The 17,808-nt window shown below is 36.6% G+C and overlaps 2 protein-coding genes across 2 annotated transcripts in view; both read right to left on the bottom strand.

Annotated features, from left to right (window-relative positions):
* The window catches only part of LOC136261526 (protein mesh-like), a 79,226-nt gene that overhangs the window by 34,903 nt on the left and 26,515 nt on the right, over window positions 1–17,808 (bottom strand). The gene's annotated exons all lie outside the window — the stretch shown is intronic.
* Window positions 74–17,808, bottom strand: part of LOC136261518 (sushi domain-containing protein 2-like) — a 32,557-nt gene continuing 14,822 nt past the window's right edge. The window contains exons 7-12 of the mRNA XM_066055529.1: window positions 16,703–17,254; window positions 14,316–14,573; window positions 12,203–12,301; window positions 5,889–6,008; window positions 4,158–4,310; window positions 74–465 (exon numbers count right to left, since the gene is read on the bottom strand). Coding sequence (XP_065911601.1) covers window positions 260–465; window positions 4,158–4,310; window positions 5,889–6,008; window positions 12,203–12,301; window positions 14,316–14,573; window positions 16,703–17,254 — 1,388 coding nt within the window. The 3' untranslated portion in view covers window positions 74–259. The remainder of the gene's footprint in view (window positions 466–4,157; window positions 4,311–5,888; window positions 6,009–12,202; window positions 12,302–14,315; window positions 14,574–16,702; window positions 17,255–17,808) is intronic.

Raw genomic sequence — 17,808 nt, 5'->3', positions numbered from 1 at the left:
ACTCATATCATTGAACAGTATAATTTTTAGTATCCAGCAGCACATTATCTACAAATTGAACTTTGCAACTGTATCAAAATTTAAACTTTTCACTAGTTGTAAAAATTAACAAGGTAGAGCATTCATAAGTTTGCACTGTACTAATGTATATGTTATATGCTTCATGTAAACCTACATGTACACCAAACTACTAAACAACTACACCGCATGTAGCACAAACCATGTACACAGTTACAGTAGGTTATACTATACTGCAGTATTATATGTAGGATTTTGGCACCAGCTGCTCTCTCTGATCATTAACGTGGTAGGTATTTCCTGCTGGTATCTGGCCCATATAGTGATCAGGATGGTAGCTAATATTCTGATACACTAATGCTGGGCCTCTGGTAGGAAATGGATTCTCCTTATTAACTACTTCAGTATGTGGTGCTCCATTTCTTGGTTTAGTTATATGCTTAACTCCTAGAAAAAACGTACATTAAAACATAGCTACATAGTCACATATGCAATTATAATTTAGTATGTGATCCAAAAATTAGTACTCATCATGATCACCATTAACACATTCCAGCCAATATAAAGGTGCAAGTACACAGACTTGATCATGATCAAATTCAAATCAATATCAAGGCACATGGTAGTGTGTTGTGTAGCCCAAAAATTAGCTGGCATGCCACACCTGAGTATATTGACAGGAAGAAAGAAAATGCAATATTCACATATTTGTATGTAGTTCCGCAATCCCCTGAACCAATTTTACTGTAGAGATATAGGGAAGTCTACATGCCAAATTTTGAAGGAATTCACTCAAATATGTAGTTATTTCCAAGATAGTAATGGCCAAAGTTTCGCTTCTTTTACTTTGTTTCTCCTACAACCTTCTTCTTTTCACGTACAAAATCCAACAAAACACAAATACATGCTCCAACCAAGCTGAAAATTTAGCACATTCAAAGGGGTTAGAGTCATTGCAACAAGGAAATTTAGGCCACGGATTCTGGAAAAAAATGTGTGTTTGCAGTACCTGTGGTGTTCAATACTCATACAAATGTTTCTTCCATACACCACATGGTTTCTGATTTATGCACAAATATTTCATCAAAATTTGGTCCGTCCTAAGTCATATAAAATTGAGTTTATATCTTACAATTTTCATATTGTTGATTGACCTTTCAAGTGATACATGAATTGTGATTGGATTTGAGAAAAGGTATCTTTTTCACACACAAATTTTGATCCATTGTTTGAACTTTGAAGCTTTGTAACTTTTTGATCATGGTGTATAATTGCCTGAGAAATTTTCCATGAGTGTAGTTACAATATCTGGCTACATTTTGACACTACAAACAAGTTAATCAGTATAAGGATTCAAATGTTACATCATTTTGTTTACTGGTATGTAAAATGTGCGGAGAAGATACCTTTTCACAAATCCAGTCACAATTATGGGATATCACTTCAATTAATGTTCATAGTTGTAAACTTCAGTTCTTAAAAAGCTGTTTAAAATTCTTAGTGAATAATCATTTGGTCATTGTCTATGTTTGATAGAATTTTTGTGGTACAGTAGGACTTGATGAAATACAATTTCCACTCGAGTACTATCCAATCCCTCGCTGATCTCGCCATCTGGCTGAGTCAGTGTGTTCATAGGAGCAAGTTATCAAGTCTCAGTCTGTCTATTAAGAATTTAAGAACAAATCTCTTTGTCGATTACAGTCCAGGCATTGGCAAAAGTCTAAGTGACAACTCAGCAGCCTTAATGTTTCACCATAGATTTCATGTGCAACACTTGAAATTATAAGCACCCTGCTCTTTCTGCAGCATATTACTTTCTGATACGGAAAATTAATGCCTTGGTATGATTTCGATGCTTGGAGAAGAAGACAACCAACCTGATTGAAGATAAAAGGAAACACAAGGCACACAGGGCATACACTCATCGGAACCCCAAAAGGCACATCCCACCGGTGAGTTTGCTGTTGTGGTGTAAAATGGTAATGATTCGCTGCTTCGCTTGGGCTCTAGACTTGCGACTGTGGTGAGTGAGTAAGTGAATGAGTGAATGAGTGAGTGAGTGAGTGAATGAGTGAGTGAGTGAGTGAGTGAGTGAGTGAGTGAGTGAGTGAGTGAGTGAGTGAGTGAGTGAGTGAGTGAGTGAGTGAGTGAGTGAGTGAGTGAGTGAGTGAGTGAGTGAGTGAGGTGAGTGAGTGAGTGAGTGAGTGTCCTGGGTATCGAGATGTATGGTGTCCTTGTTCATTGTACCTACGTAGTCATGTTCATAACTTAAAAAGGCATAGAATGGGTCTACAGTATGTAAGAGCACACTAACTTGACTAAGTTGATTTGATTGACCTATCAAATCTCACATATTAAGCACTCATACTGTATGTTTATGGACACGTGGTGATTTATTTGAAGTCCATCTGTCTGATCAGGACCATTTATGGGATTTGCTAGACCGGGTGGCTGCATTGGAGCTATAAATGAATTAATAGTTGCATGAGGTGGACTTTCAATACACTACACTAATACACGTTGCACTGTCTTCATTGTGTAAGAAAAACTTGTAGTTGGGAATTGTTATTAGACTCCTGTACAGCAATAACAGGCCACATAATTTCACTGCATACCTCAACATACATGTATTTAATTATTTCTCAATCTTGAACCCATTGTGGTCCCACAACAAAAATTTCATCAAAAATAGACCATGACCCAATGGATTATTCACTAAAAATTTCAAAGTATTTTAAGCTGTATTTTTTTTGAAATATTAAGAATTCAAGTTTTCAACTAAATACCTTTCAGCTTTAATTAAGGTAATATCCCATAATTTATGGATCACTTGAATTGTCAATCAACAATAAATTGCTAAAATATTGCATTTTAAGATACAGTATTAACACAGTACAAAGTTACAGTAAATTTTGTAACTGAAGACAGACCAATGTTTCATGAAAAATTGTGATCATAAATCAGAAACCATGTGTGGTTTATGGGGCTAAAGATTTATACGAGTGATGAGCACTACAGGTACTATAAACACACAATGTTTTATCAAAATCCAAGATGGAATCAACCGATATTAAAGTGAATCTCAGTACCAAACACTTTGGTGGAAATCTGAATTGTCATTCCTATATACTAGGCAAACCATTCATAGGAATGAGCTGTATAGGTGGATTGATTGTAACAGAATAAAATTTCAGTGATTTAGAAGATTTCACAATAAAAGCGCTGCAAAAAAACCAACTACGTGTAACGTTTGCATCAAAATACTTTAAAACATTCAGTAAATGCAGTAGCATTTCATCCTGTAGAGTACAAACAAGTCATTCTGTAGAGAGTTCAGTGCTAACAACTAGTTCAGTTACAGGGGGGTGTACAGTACATACACATGTCATATGCATGTTCACTACCCTTGGTAATATAATAGCTAAAATCATTAATGTATTTTCAAACTACTGATTTGCAATTTGGATTGATTTCCAAAATCCAGTCACATACTATACATCAAGTACATATATGTGACTGTCTCTGGGAAAACTGATCTTATCACTTATTTGCAAGTATCAAGAAATTCCATTTTTAAGTATTCAGAGTGTAGTAGCTCACCAATGGCTGAAGCAAATTTTCACACATTTTACACTAATTCCTTGCCTTTCAATACATTCACATGCACTGCACAAGTAGCTAACAGCTAAGTTTCATGTCATTTTAGATAGTTTTTTTTTCCAGGTTGACTGTATCAGGTGAGCTCCAATAGTGGGGGTGGTAGGAGGACAAATGGTTGTTTTCAGAATGAAAGATGAACATGTAGAAATGAACTAGGCTGAGTTATGGGTTATTTAAGGTTCAAAACTGGCTACTAAGAAAGGAAATTTACAATACAGGTCTTTATTTAACAGTACAACAACATTCACTCATCCCAAGGTTCTCTATCAAGGCCCCAAACCACTTACATGGTTTGCTATAGGGCTGAGAAAAAGCAACCAGAAAAAGACAGTCCACTTAAACCTAGCTGATTGTGATAGTGAAATTTGATATTGTAATCATGTGACTTTGTGTGTGGTGAACAATCCAAGCTATATAGTGCTATGGGTGATAAGACTGGTTTTCCCAGATCTGGTCTAAATACTGATATGACTTACTTGGCATATGCGTGTCTCCATTTTGTTTTCTTTTGTGGTAGTGAATGATCACAGTACGATATATTAATGTTATCACAACTGCTGCAATCACTGCTCCTCCCACGGTTGGTAGTATTGCAATGATGAATGCCTTATTATCATCATCTTCAGATGCTGTAAAACATAAGGTATAATCATATTGATGCATATACTGTATGTACACACCTGATGAAGTGATTATCGCTTTTAAAAAGTTATGTACATATATCCCTAGCCATAAAGTATGATGTGTAGTATATGTACCACAACAACTACGTATTAATAAGGTAATGAAGCAAATAATGCATATTTGTATACAGAGATTAGTAATCCACACAAAAACAGCCAAACTGTGAAAAATGCAGCCTTAAAAAGGCTGGGTGAAAAAGTTGTGAAATCAAAGGTGGTGGTCAACAAATGGCTGTAATGATGTTACTGTTACTAAATTTTAACAATGCACACAGCCATTATTAACATCATTGCAGCCATTTGTTGGCCGCTACCTTTGATTTCACAACTTTTTTTCACCCAGACATTTTAAGGACACACCTTTTTTCAGAACTTAGCTGTTTTTGTAATCATAAACATAGACTTGACAAAGTTAAAAATGATTACAAAGTGTCCTAATGAACTGCCTACATAATTGTGGGAAACTGTACTTGCAGCCTCAGGATCAGTGGTGTAGATACTATACATTATAGCAACAGCATGCCAAATGGCAAGCAATATGTCTGTATCCACATAAAAAAAAACAGTAAAGCTGTGAGAAAAGGGTCATGCCTTCAATAGACTTCTAGGTGATATTTATTGTAATACATGGCACACTACTGAGTGTCTTGATAGTTGTGAAAATTGAGCCTGTATTATCACGAGATTAAGATTAGCTGTTGTTGATCGCCTTCAGCCATACATAACTGATATGGATTTTTCACTGTTTGAAGTCACTTGAGCTAGACGTACCTTTTAGCCTACTGTAGCAGCTACACAATGCACATATCATGAACTTACTTTTGTACTCCTTTGTGTCCATTTCTTTCTCCACTACCATGTACGTAAGCATTATTTCAAGGTTAGTGCATCAGTGGCTTCTAGCACTAGCCTTTACATTTAAACAGGAATTGTCTGTAATTTTGTATTAATCAAGTACATTTGAAGTGAATACTAAGGCAGTTCTCCTACTGTTCTTCATGTGTAAAGAGCAGAGCATACATCTGTAGATGAATTGAAATGAAATGGTTATCTTGATAGACAGTAATACATATGTATTATGTTCAGAGCGCATCACATTCACATGCACTTTAAGACTGTCCAGTGTCGTTCTCTTATTTGATGTGATTCACTGATCATGAATTATGGTGCAATAAAAGTCGTCAGTAAGCATAAGGAAATTCTAAGGAATCATAAAAATAATCATATAAAAGTTCTGAAACAAGGGAAGTCACCTACAAGTGCTGCTTTACTACAGGCTGTAATGGACATTTAATTCCTACTTCAGTAGTTTTGAATTTTTTTAGCAGCTTGATAGTGTACATAATAGTATATACTTTCAAGGCTATAACATTGAAGTTCATTTGGTGAAAATTGTGTCAATGGATTGTTAGTGTCTACATAGGTACTGTAACCACTGACATCTTCAATGTGCAACTTTGCATTTCCAAACCAGTAGTATTGCAACTGAACACACATGCCATATGTACAAGTACACTATCTTACTTAGTGCTGTTTCACATAGTGATCCCGTGTAGTCAAATCGGCAGTTACAACTGTAAGATACTCCCTGCTTAACACATGTTCCTCCGTTCTCACATCGATCAACATCACAGTCACTGTACACTAAATGTATATGTACAGTACATATATGATATATTGACTGCATAGAAATGATATCACTACACTGTACAGAATTGTTTATATGTACATGTAAGTACATGTATGTATGTATAGTTCTATTTATGTATACAGTAATGCTCTGTACATACAAGTTGTTAGTGGAGAGTGCACATGCAGTGTTCAACTTTTATTGGGTAAGTTTGTATCTCTGTGGGTAATGCATACGTATAATTATTGAAAGGGTACATAGTACTGGTTAAGGATGCATTGATTTTCCAGCAAAATTTGTGGCAGAACAGACACAATCAAATGATTTTTTGTGAATTAGATGCTATGCTTAGCATATTTTACTTGAACAGTCACACTCAATAATTATTATCAACAGTACAAGTGGATGTAGTGATTGAGATACTCAGTAGGAATAATCACACATGTTAACATATACAGTACATAAGACAATATATCAAGACACACGGTAGTGTGTCGTGCGGCCCAAGAAGCCGGCGTGCCACTCGTGAGTATATTAACAGGAAGAAAGAAAACGCAATTTACACACCTATGTAGCTCTGTGATCCCTTATCCGATTGGAGCCAAATTTGCTACAGGTGTGCCGGCCAGCTAGGGGAGTCTACACACCAAATTTGAAGAAAATCGCTCCAGCCATTTCCGAGATACGAGCGAACAAAATTTCGTTTTAATTTCTTCGTTTTTTTCTTCTTCTACTTCTTCTTCATTTCGCACACTTCGCAAAATCCGCCATAAAACACGAATGCGTGCTCGGATCGGGCTGAAATATGGCACCTTAAAGAGCTCATTAAGGCGGATTCCCGTACCAACTTTGGTAGGAATCCGATGAACATTCACGGAGTTATGACCGATTATTTGCGTAAAATAAGGTCGAAGGTCTGTCACGCCTACAGGGTAAACTCCTTTGAGGAATCAGTTGAAAATTGATATGTAGATGGAGCAACCATCGTAGGAGTGCCTTTTTGTGGTTTGAATTAATCGGGATAAAGACCATGGAGATATGACACAAAACCCAACCTGTGTCAAAATTACGCGATCAATTTTTATAAATAAAAAACTATTAGTTTTCGTGTCTACTAGGCAAACCGCTTAGAGCAACAAGCTGAAAATCAGTATGTAGCTGGAATAATCATCATAGAAAGTCCTTGCAGTAGTACAGAAGAATCGGATTACAAACCACTGAGTTATGATTCGAAAGACAACTACGTGTAACAAATGCAAGATGGAGATACTCTAATAGAACAGTCACCCTAATCAAGTATTCAGCTGCATTTATAATTTACTCAATTATATTACATTGCAAGTTATTCTGTAGGGAATTCAGCTACAAACAAGTCACCCTGTAGTCAGATCAGCCAGAAGAAGGTACCTAATAGAGAGTTCAGCTACAAAGAAACCATTATGTGGAGAGTTCATCTCAAAAAAATTACCCTGTAGAGAGATCAGCTAGAAGAAGTTACCTTGTAGAGAGTTCAGTTACAAAGAAACAATCATGCAAAGAGTTCAGCTGCAAACAAATCACCCAGTAGAAAGTTCCGCTATGAACAGATCACACTGTAGAGAGTTTAGTTAGAAACAAGTCATCTTGTAGAGAGATCAGCTAGAAGAAGTCACATTGTAGAGAGTTCAGCTACAAAGAAAGTACCATGTAGAGAGTTCAGCTGCAAACAAATCACCCTGTAGAGAACTCAGCTACAAACAAATATGCCCTGTAGAAAGATCAGCTAGAAGAAGTTACCTTGTAGGGAGTTCAGCTACGAACAGATCACCCTGTAGAGAGTTCAGCTACAAACAAATCACCCTGTAGAGAGTTCAGTTACAAAGAAACCACCATGTAGAGAGTTCAGCAGCAAAAAAATCAATCACTCTGTAGAGAGTTCAGCTAGAAGAAGTCACCTTGTAGAGAGTTCAGCTGCAAATAAATCACCTTGTAGAGAATTCAGCTACAAACAAATCACCCTGTAGAAAGATCAGCTAGAAGAAGTTACCTTGTAGAGAGTTCAGCTGTAAACAAATCACCTGTAGAGAGTTCAGCTAGAAACAAGTCACCCTGTAGAGAGATCAGCTAGAAATAAGTCACCCTGTAGAGAGTTCAGCTAGAAGAAGTCACATTGTAGAGAGTTCAGCTACAATGAAACTCCCATGTAGAGAGTTCAGCTGCAAACAAATCACCCTGTAGAGAACTCAGATACAAACAAATATGCCCTGTAAAAATATCAGCTAGAAGAAGTTACCTTGTAGAGAGTTCAGCTACAAAGAAACCACCATGTAGAGAGTTCAGCTGCAAACAAATCACCTGTAGAGAGTTCAGCTAGAAACAAGTCACCCTGTAGAGAGATCTGCTAGAAACAAGTCACCCTGTAGAGAGTTCAGCTAGAAGAAGTCACATTGCAGAGAGTTCAGCTACAAAGAAACTACCATGCAGAGAGTTCAGCTGCAAACAAATCACCCTGTAGAAAGTTCAGCTATGAATAGATCACCCTGTAGAGAGATCAGCTAGAAACAAGTCACCCTGTAGAGAGTTCAGCTAGAAAAAGGTACCTTGTAGAGAGTTCAGCTACAAAGAAACCACCATGTAGAGAGTTCAGCTGCAAACAAATCACCTGTAGAGAGTTCAGCTAGAAACAAGTCACCCTACAGAGAGATCAGCTAGAAACAAGTCACCCTGTAGAGAGTTCAGCTAGAAGAAGTCACATTGTAGAGAGTTCAGCTACAATGAAACTCCCATGTAGAGAGTTCAGCTGCAAACAAATCACCCTGTAGAGAACTCAGATACAAACAAATATGCCCTGTAAAAATATCAGCTAGAAGAAGTTACCTTGTAGAGAGTTCAGCTGCAAACAAATCACCTGTAGAGAGTTCAGCTAGAAACAAGTCACCCTGTAGAGAGATCAGCTAGAAACAAGTCACCCTGTAGAGAGTTCAGCTAGAAGAAGTCACATTGTAGAGAGTTCAGCTACAAAGAAACTACCATGCAGAGAGTTCAGCTGCAAACAAATCACCCTGTAGAAAGTTCAGCTATGAACAGATCACCCTGTAGAGAGATCAACTAGAAACAAGTCACCCTGTAGAGAGTTCAGCTAGAAGAAGGTACCTTGTAGAGAGTTCAGCTACAAAGAAACCACCATGTAGAGAGTTCAGCTGCAAACAAGTCACCCAGTAGAAAGTTCAGCTATGAACAGATCACCCTGTAGAGAGTTCAGTTAGAAACAAGTCATCCTGTAGAGAGATCACCTAGAAGTATCACCTTTTAGAGAGTTCAGCTACAAACAAATCACCATGTAGAGAGTTCAGCTACAAAGAAATCATCATGTAGAGAGTTCAGCTGCAAACAAATCATCCTGTAGAGAGTTCAGCTATGAAAAGATCACCCTGTAGAGAGTTCAGCTATAAGAAGTCACCTTTTAGAGAGTTCAGCTACAAAGCAACCACCATGTAGAGAGTTCAGCTGCAAACAAATCACCCTGTAGAGAATTCAGCTACAAACAAATCTCCCTGTAGAGAGACCAGCTAGAAACAAGTCACCCTGTAGACAGTTCAGCTAGAAGAATTTACCTTGTAGAGAGTTCAACTGCAAACAAATCACCCTGTAGAGAATTCAACTACAAACAGATAACCCTGCAGTGAGTTCAGTTAGAGTCAAGTCACCCTGTAGAGAGAATCCTGTAAAGAGTTCATCTACGTACAAGCAGATCACCCTGTAGAGAGTTCACCTACATTTCAAGTCACCCAGTAGAGAGATCAGCTGCAAATTATCCAGTGGGGATTAATTGACATGTAATAAATATATGCAAGAGTTCATAATAATTATAATGAACTCTTGATATATGCATTATATATATCATTTGTACATTTACTGATAAAATCAGAATGAGTTAAAGTATTTATAAAATCTGCTTCATCTTTTTCTTTTTCCTGTGGTAAAGAAATATAAGTTAAAAAACCCCAAAGCTGGCCATAGGCCGGCTTTGGGGTATACAAATACAAAAAGAAGTGAAATCTAATCAAAAACAGCCAAGCTGTAAAAAAGGAGTGCGGCCCTTGAAAAGGCTGTGGTGAAAAAAGATGTGAAATCCAAGGTGGCGGCCAAGAAATGGCTGTGATGGTATACGTAGGTTAGTGGTAAAAATTTTAATAACGACAATTCAGCTGAATTTTGTGCCAATTGACCAAGCGGCACCAAATTCACCTGAATTGTCGTTATTAAAATTTTTACCATTAACCTACCATCACAGCCATTTCTTGGCCGCCACCTTGGATTTCACATCTTTTTTCACCATAGCCTTTTCAAGGGCCGCACTCCTTTTTTACAGCTTGGCTGTTTTTGATTAGATATATATATATATAATAGTTAGACATCGAAACACAGGGTTCTATGGAATTTAGAAACCCGAAAGGCCCTGTGTTGTGGCCCATGAATGAAGGGAGGGTGCTACTACGGTGTCTGAGGTTTTCTCTATTTCGTAGAACCTTGTGTTTTGATGTCTAACTAATTTAAACCACAACTCATTGTTGTACCTCCACTGCTGCTTGTTGTACCTTCACAGCTGCTTGTGATACAAGAAATGTAGTGTTAATAATCCCTTTACACCTCCCTGTATGTAACTTGTAATGCATGTTATGGCACTTGCTATCCAGTTAAATGTCCATGCATTGCCAATGTTACATACATGCAATTGCTGTGTTTTGTATCACCCCAGAGACAGGCAGCTGCAGGGATCTATTGAGACAATCTACAGGATTTAGATACCTGTAAGTAACCACTGGAATTCGAGTATTTCACCTTGCTGTGGTCTAAAATAGATAGTGTTTCACAAGATCTATTGTGTTGAATTGCTAGTTCTTAATGGATGGCTTAATGGTTCAGTGCTTTTGTTAATTTCCACCTATTTTTCTTTCTAGCATTTCTCTTATTTTTCTGCTCATAAATAATTTATTCTTCTCTGCAGCAAATTGACAATATATTTTTTTGATACAGTAACAGCAAGTAAGCAAAGAAGAACCCATTCTACCTCATCACAAATAAGCACCCATAACTTGCATGCCTTTTGCTGTATGAACACAAAACAATGATTTTCTTACTCTCCATGAATATACAAATGTTATGGCAAATGGTTTTATAGATTTGAGTTTTGTTTCAGTGCATAGTGAAGCAACTAAAACATGTGTAACTTTTTACGTTGCATGTGTACACTGTACTTTTACCCAGTTTATTTCCAAACGTCTTTATAATTTTGTAAATGGCCGATTTTTACTCAGCTGGTCACATATTAAGAATGGAGATTAAACCTTGCCCAAGCGAGAACACGTTGCACTCAGCAATGACTCAACACACTGATTATGCTGACATGTTGGATATAGCTACGTAAGATTTTGGTAGGAAATCAGATTACTTATCAAATTAATGTGTTAAGGTATATTTGTTATCTTTGTAAAATTCAGGTAGGCATAGTGTTGCACCAATCAGTAACCACATTAGCCAATTATTCTGATAACTGATATTAAGCAACAAAATTAACCGATAGCAAAAACCAATCTGATATACACAACACTCATTTCTCATCATTATTAAATGACTCATATTAGTAACATAAGCATTGATATACAGGCTAAAGTGTGAAGTTAGATGTATTCCACAAGTAAAAGCTATTCATTTTTACCAGGTTTTAAGTACTACTGCTATACAGTAAGACAAGTCGCTGGTACCACACAGAAACTTAAAACCTAAGTTTACTGTTGGGCATGGCTTAAAACTTGACAGTTTACTATGGGCATAGTCACCACTAAACCATCAACGCATAACTGAATTAAAACACCAAATAATTTATGTCTATAGCCTCCCCCACATCAACATACTACTACACAGCATAGTGGAGATTAACATCAGCTTTGATTCATTCAAAACTGATTAATCAGCTAGTAGCCAATATTGGCCCGATACCAATTACTGAACCAATTATCGGTGCAACACTAGTTGGGCATGCATGTGTATATACGTATGTACTTAGTTTGTTAAAGACACATACATGTACGTATGAATGCACCATAATTAAAGCACAAAACACCATACACTGTATCTGTAGAGTGCGCTACAAAGGCGTCTACTTACAAGTGATGCTCTGAACTTATAACAGTAGAAGTGCAATGTGAAATGATACTGGAATCCTTACCTGGTGAAGTACACCGATATCCTTCATACCCAAGAGGACAGTTACAAGTATCATTAGCAACACAAGCTCCTCCGTTTGCACAAGGCGGGTTACATACAACTGTCAAAACAACATATACACAATACAAATTTTAAACTTTAATGAACAATCAAAATACACAATAAATCTCAAATCTAACAGCAAAATATTACAAAAGCATATACATAGTTTAGTACAAACAAATACAATGGAAACAAATTTGTGCTTGTAAAACCATTGTGATTTTTTTATTATTATGATAGTTGTGGCCATTTGCAAAAAAAAAAATATTGACAGTGTCGATATGGTAAACACATGTGCTCCACAAAATAAATTATTCTCTATATTCCTGCATGGTATAACATGTACACTTGTTGAATGATCGCTGGAGTTTTACATCAATACAACACGTAGTGTTTTTAATTGTCCCTTTCTAGCTCAAATTAATAGGTTAAAATGCATTTGCAAGTTTCTCTGTAATAATGCTCTCTCTGTCTACTAGAATTGTGGAGGCTGATGAAGGCATGTTTATACATGGCATATAACAATATAATTGTTTCTTGTAGTATTTTTGTGACAGTTACCGATACAGTAAAATTTGCTATATTGGTACATCCTGTATGTAGTTCCAATTATGGCTTGCTGCAAAAATCTGCCCATCATTTTATTTGACATAGTGAATCTGTTGAACGTGAACCCCAAGTTGGTAAATCTATGGTATGCAGACATTATGGTCATTAAAGCTAAAATAGTAGAAATAATATCTTACTGAAACACATCCCTCAATTATCATTTTTGATTTGTATTAATTCTTATTCAAGAATTAACTACCATCTCAATAATGCTGCAGTAAAGTACTGTATGCATGCATAAACAAGAGCAGATTTAATGGGGTGCATGAGGGTTGAAGCATCCCCTCCAAAATTTTACTATGTGCTAGCTAGAAATATAGTAGAAGCTACAGTACAGGTGTAATTACATCTAAAGTATACATGGACAATGAATAGATGGAAACAGTCAGAAGAGAAGAGCTAATCATTTCTAGGAATCAACAAGAGGGGATCAAATTTATATTTCAGGGGTACAGCTGCTGCTAGTATTGAAATACAACTACTCTAATAGAACATCCATCATTAAAATTTTTAAACTATAAAGAACAATTGAACTTCAACTGCAGCTTTAATACTGTGCCATTTATAAATTATGAAAGCTAGTTATCACTGCTATAAAAATAATGATTTCACTTTAATAGTTAAAGTGGCTTACAATGCTTATTCAACAACAATTTTTGCCAAGTTTGATCTCAGAAAGCTAAATTTGCAATTTTTTTCTGTGAGGGTATACTCCAGTCCTCTCTAGATAAAGAATGCTTCAAACGCTGAGTGTGCTTCTCACACTGTACTACTAATAGTTCAACCAGTTGCTACTTTTCTTAGCACCCACTATATATATACAGATGTTCCTAACTTAGCACCTCCCTTTGGAAATCCTAGATCCGCTCCTGTATTAAGTTACAGAACTTTGAATAAAGACATATCAAGTGTTTCTGCAGGTCTAACAGGCCACTAACTGGATGGATAGGCCTGAATTTGTCTAAACCACTTTGCAATTCTCATGCTTTGTCACTCTTGTGTAGCTAGCCTAAACTGGCTTTTAACAATGTGTTCAGTTTACAAACATTCACTCATTCTTAAACATTCAAACAAAATTTGTAGATTACTGTATTGTATGTGAAGTGTACACTCCATTATTATGACTACATTACAGTGGAACCTCGATTATCCGAACTAATTGGGGGGGAAGGGTGTTCAGATAATCGAAAATACGTAAGATCGAATGTTCATACATTTATATACTGAGCTTTGCTCAACTACTCTAATAAAGCATAAACTTTTTGACAAAATACCCTAATCGAGCAGTCGATTTGGTGTTCGGATAATCAAGAGTTCGGATAATCGGTGTTCGGATAATCGAGGTTCTACTGTAATTGTGTGCAGAAGCTACTTTACAGCATGCACATAATTATTTTACAATCTATATTACAGTAATAGATATACACATACAGACTACAGGGCTGTGTATTATACGTACTAACCTGGATAAGACAGTCTCAATATTTCCTCAAATCCCATACTGCCATCTAATGTGGATAATCCAATGTCCATCCTACCAGTGGCGGCAATGTCATACAGGCAGAAGGTGTCATTATTGCAAGCCAAAATAGCCTCTGCTTCTAGTGTTGAATCACTGAACACTGGACTGAATGCTGGTGTGAAGTACGGATCATAGAAATCCAGCCAACTTTCTCCACGGTGATAAGTAAATAGGCTGTGGTTTTCATGGGTGATTATCCCTAAATGGAAAACTATGTATGATGGTATGTTCCAAAATTTAATTACATATTACCAAATACTGTATTGGAAATGATTTATGAAGAAAATATTCATAAATCCTTTATTCGTTTGACTGTAAACATTCATGTATTATTGTGTGAAGCAATTAGGAATTGGGCTTGCCTATAAATGTTCAGTCTTGGGTCCACACTAGATCATCAAATAACTGTGACATGTTGCATGCATGGCTATCACATAATACGTAATCTGGATATAGACAAAATTCTGATTTGAGTAGAGAAGTGGGTGGCATTCACGATGTTGTGCAGACAATAAGCATGCCATATAGAGAATCAGGTGTTTGCCCCATTTCTCTTGAGTAACACCAGATTTCTTCCAGTGTCACTTACTAACATTTGTGTCTCTGTTTGAATCATGTTGTGTGTGACTATGTAGCATCATCCACAACAGCTAGTAAGATGTAAAAACTATGATCAAAGCGATCTATGATCACGCTCATGCATGCACTTCATGATTTAAACACTGTTACAAATCCCAGTATAATGTATTCTCACTTGCCATATGAATGCTACATGGAATTATTCAAGTAGGGCTGCAGATTCTGTGCAAGTAACCACAGCTAGACCCACAAAAGGAATGAGAAAATTCAAAGGATTTTCAAGGGAAATTTTCAAAAAAGAAAAAGAGAAGATTTTTAAATCATAGACATATTAAATATGACAGGGGAAATATGCAAGAAAATGTTAAGTAAATCTGACAAAATTCTCAAACTTTCTTTTCTGCGAATGATTCTCAATATGACTGTTTTGCCATGTGCATGTAGTATTGATAAATTGATATGCAGTATGAATTTTGTCCAAAGCATATGAATGCTCTAGAATCTTTAATACTGACTGTTCTATTAGAGAATAGTACAGTGCTAAACACCTATACTGGTACGTAGTAGTCCTGCATTCATGTTACCAAGACATCATTTACAATACATGCTCACTATTATACATATATCATACAGTACAATAGTAGGGACCACAAAGGAGTAGGCATGGCCCATGAAAAACATCACCCAAAAACCAGCCTCACTTTTCCCTGACGATGATGAGGCAGTATTGGTTAGGTAAAACGAAGCCTTCAGATTGACCCGAAATGCTTTCAACAAGTTGCTATGAATTCAAAAAATATATATTAAATGGAATTTTCTAGTGACTGACTGACTGATGCCTTCAGACAAGCATAACTTGATAATGGGTAAGGCTACAGGCTTGATTTTTCACTGTTTGACATCACTTCAGCCAGACACGTGCCTTTTGGCATACTGCAGTATGTACAATGCTTTCTTCATGGACTTACCAGTGTCCTCCTTTGTATTCCGTTCATCTTTGCTGACAGCAAAAGGTGTCGATTTAGTGGTAGTGCATGATGGCTTCCCTTTGTAACAGAAATCATCCTTATTTTTCATAGTGATTACTATGATTGCAGAGGTGCTTTTCAAACAGTTCTTGATTTATAATGCTGTGTAACAGGTTGAGCATAGCTGACAACGAAGCGTAATGGATACTTCACTATTCAGACGACAACTGATTAGCTGGGACGCATAGCACCTTTGATGCAGTATGCGTGGGTTCACCAGTCTCATAGTAATTTTACTTTACAAAAAAGTTAACAAACAAGTACACAAAAAAATTTGGAATTTTCAACTAGAGTAGGGACCATAGCACATCGATAAAAGTTCGCCTCATGCTACGTATATTTGGCTCAAGATCACTTGTGGGGATATAACACTTCTTATTGTTTTACTGTGATTTAATATCGTGCACTACTCCAGTACTTTTATCAATGTGTTATGGTCCCTACTCTAGCTGAAAATTTCAGCTGTGACTTGGTGTTGTACAGCTCCAAGTATAAAGGAAATATATAGAAATACAATTACACCGTATAAATAAAATGGTTTACACAGTCAAAATTTCAAACTTTTGCATACTTCTTTTACTATAAACGTACATACAAGTAGTATGGATTACAAAATTTAAGTCAATTGTTGTTTGTAAATTGCACTGGCTTTGTATATGAACCATACACACTGTATGTACAGCTATATGTTAAGTACAATATAATATGTGTATAAACTTACAGTCTAATCCAAACTCATGAATTAGTTCATTTGTTGAACTAAGTGGTAAATATTCACTGGAATTTCTTCTCATCAGATCATCAGTCATATCACCATTGAACACACCCATTAAACCAGATGTGGAGTTTTTGTAAGTGTCAGAAAGACTAACAAGTAGAACTGATATTATCCCATTCTCTGCTTTAGCCTGAACATATGCTCCACTTGAAAACAGTGCAGAGAGTGTTTGGTTGCCCATGTCAGAGATAGTGACATTAGTAAATTCCTGCTTTTGCAGATCATCAAAGATGATTCTTTCTCCATTAACAAGAGCATCCAACCCACGTCTACTCAGTTCAAACTGGACTGTGTCTGAATCCTTTTGTTTAGCAGCTATTGCTGTAAAGACAGTTGCACGCACAACAGTTCCATTAGAATCCTGTGCCTCTTCCATCCTAGCTTGTAGTGTGAACAACTCATCTTCATGTTCCACTAGTGTGAATTCTCCTTTACCATTGAAAGTGTACTTGAAGCCATCCAGTGTTACCATGTGAGGATCTCCATACACACAAGCTAGAAATATTAATTTTGCAATATCACTGAATGATATTGAAAATATGCATTAACATGCACATGAATTTGTGTAATAATTGTTACCATCAATGTTTGTAGGGAGTATTGATGTACTGGTATATATATATAATTGGGCGTGCGCTTTGCAGTTTCTTGGCCGCGCGACTCACTACCGTGAGTCTTGATATATGTACATACTGTATTTGCAACTGCATGGGTCTGGGAAATCGACCGTATTGCCTACAAATGACATCAGGTTTGACTTCTCACCATAGACATAAAACTACATGTATGTACATGAAAATGCTTAATACACTGTAATTCTATTGAAAAAAATTGACCTGAGCAAGTATATATACTGTAGCGATCTAGGGTTGTACTTTTCCGGCCTATTATAGTGGCAAGCTGTATAAGCAGTCCTGGTACTTGGCAATGTGCTGGCCAACTTTGGGATGGCTGGATTCAGCTGTAAAACACCATGGTGTTGGGTAAAGGCCTGCAGTGTAAACTTTCTGTCATTTTAGCTGATTTTGAGCCCTGAATAGCTCTGAATA

The sequence above is a fragment of the Dysidea avara genome, chromosome 1, assembly GCF_963678975.1.
Source record: "Dysidea avara chromosome 1, odDysAvar1.4, whole genome shotgun sequence".
Lineage (NCBI taxonomy): Eukaryota > Metazoa > Porifera > Demospongiae > Dictyoceratida > Dysideidae > Dysidea > Dysidea avara.
The sequence above is the reverse complement of the archived record's forward strand: the minus strand, read 5'-3'. Positions and strand labels throughout refer to the sequence as shown.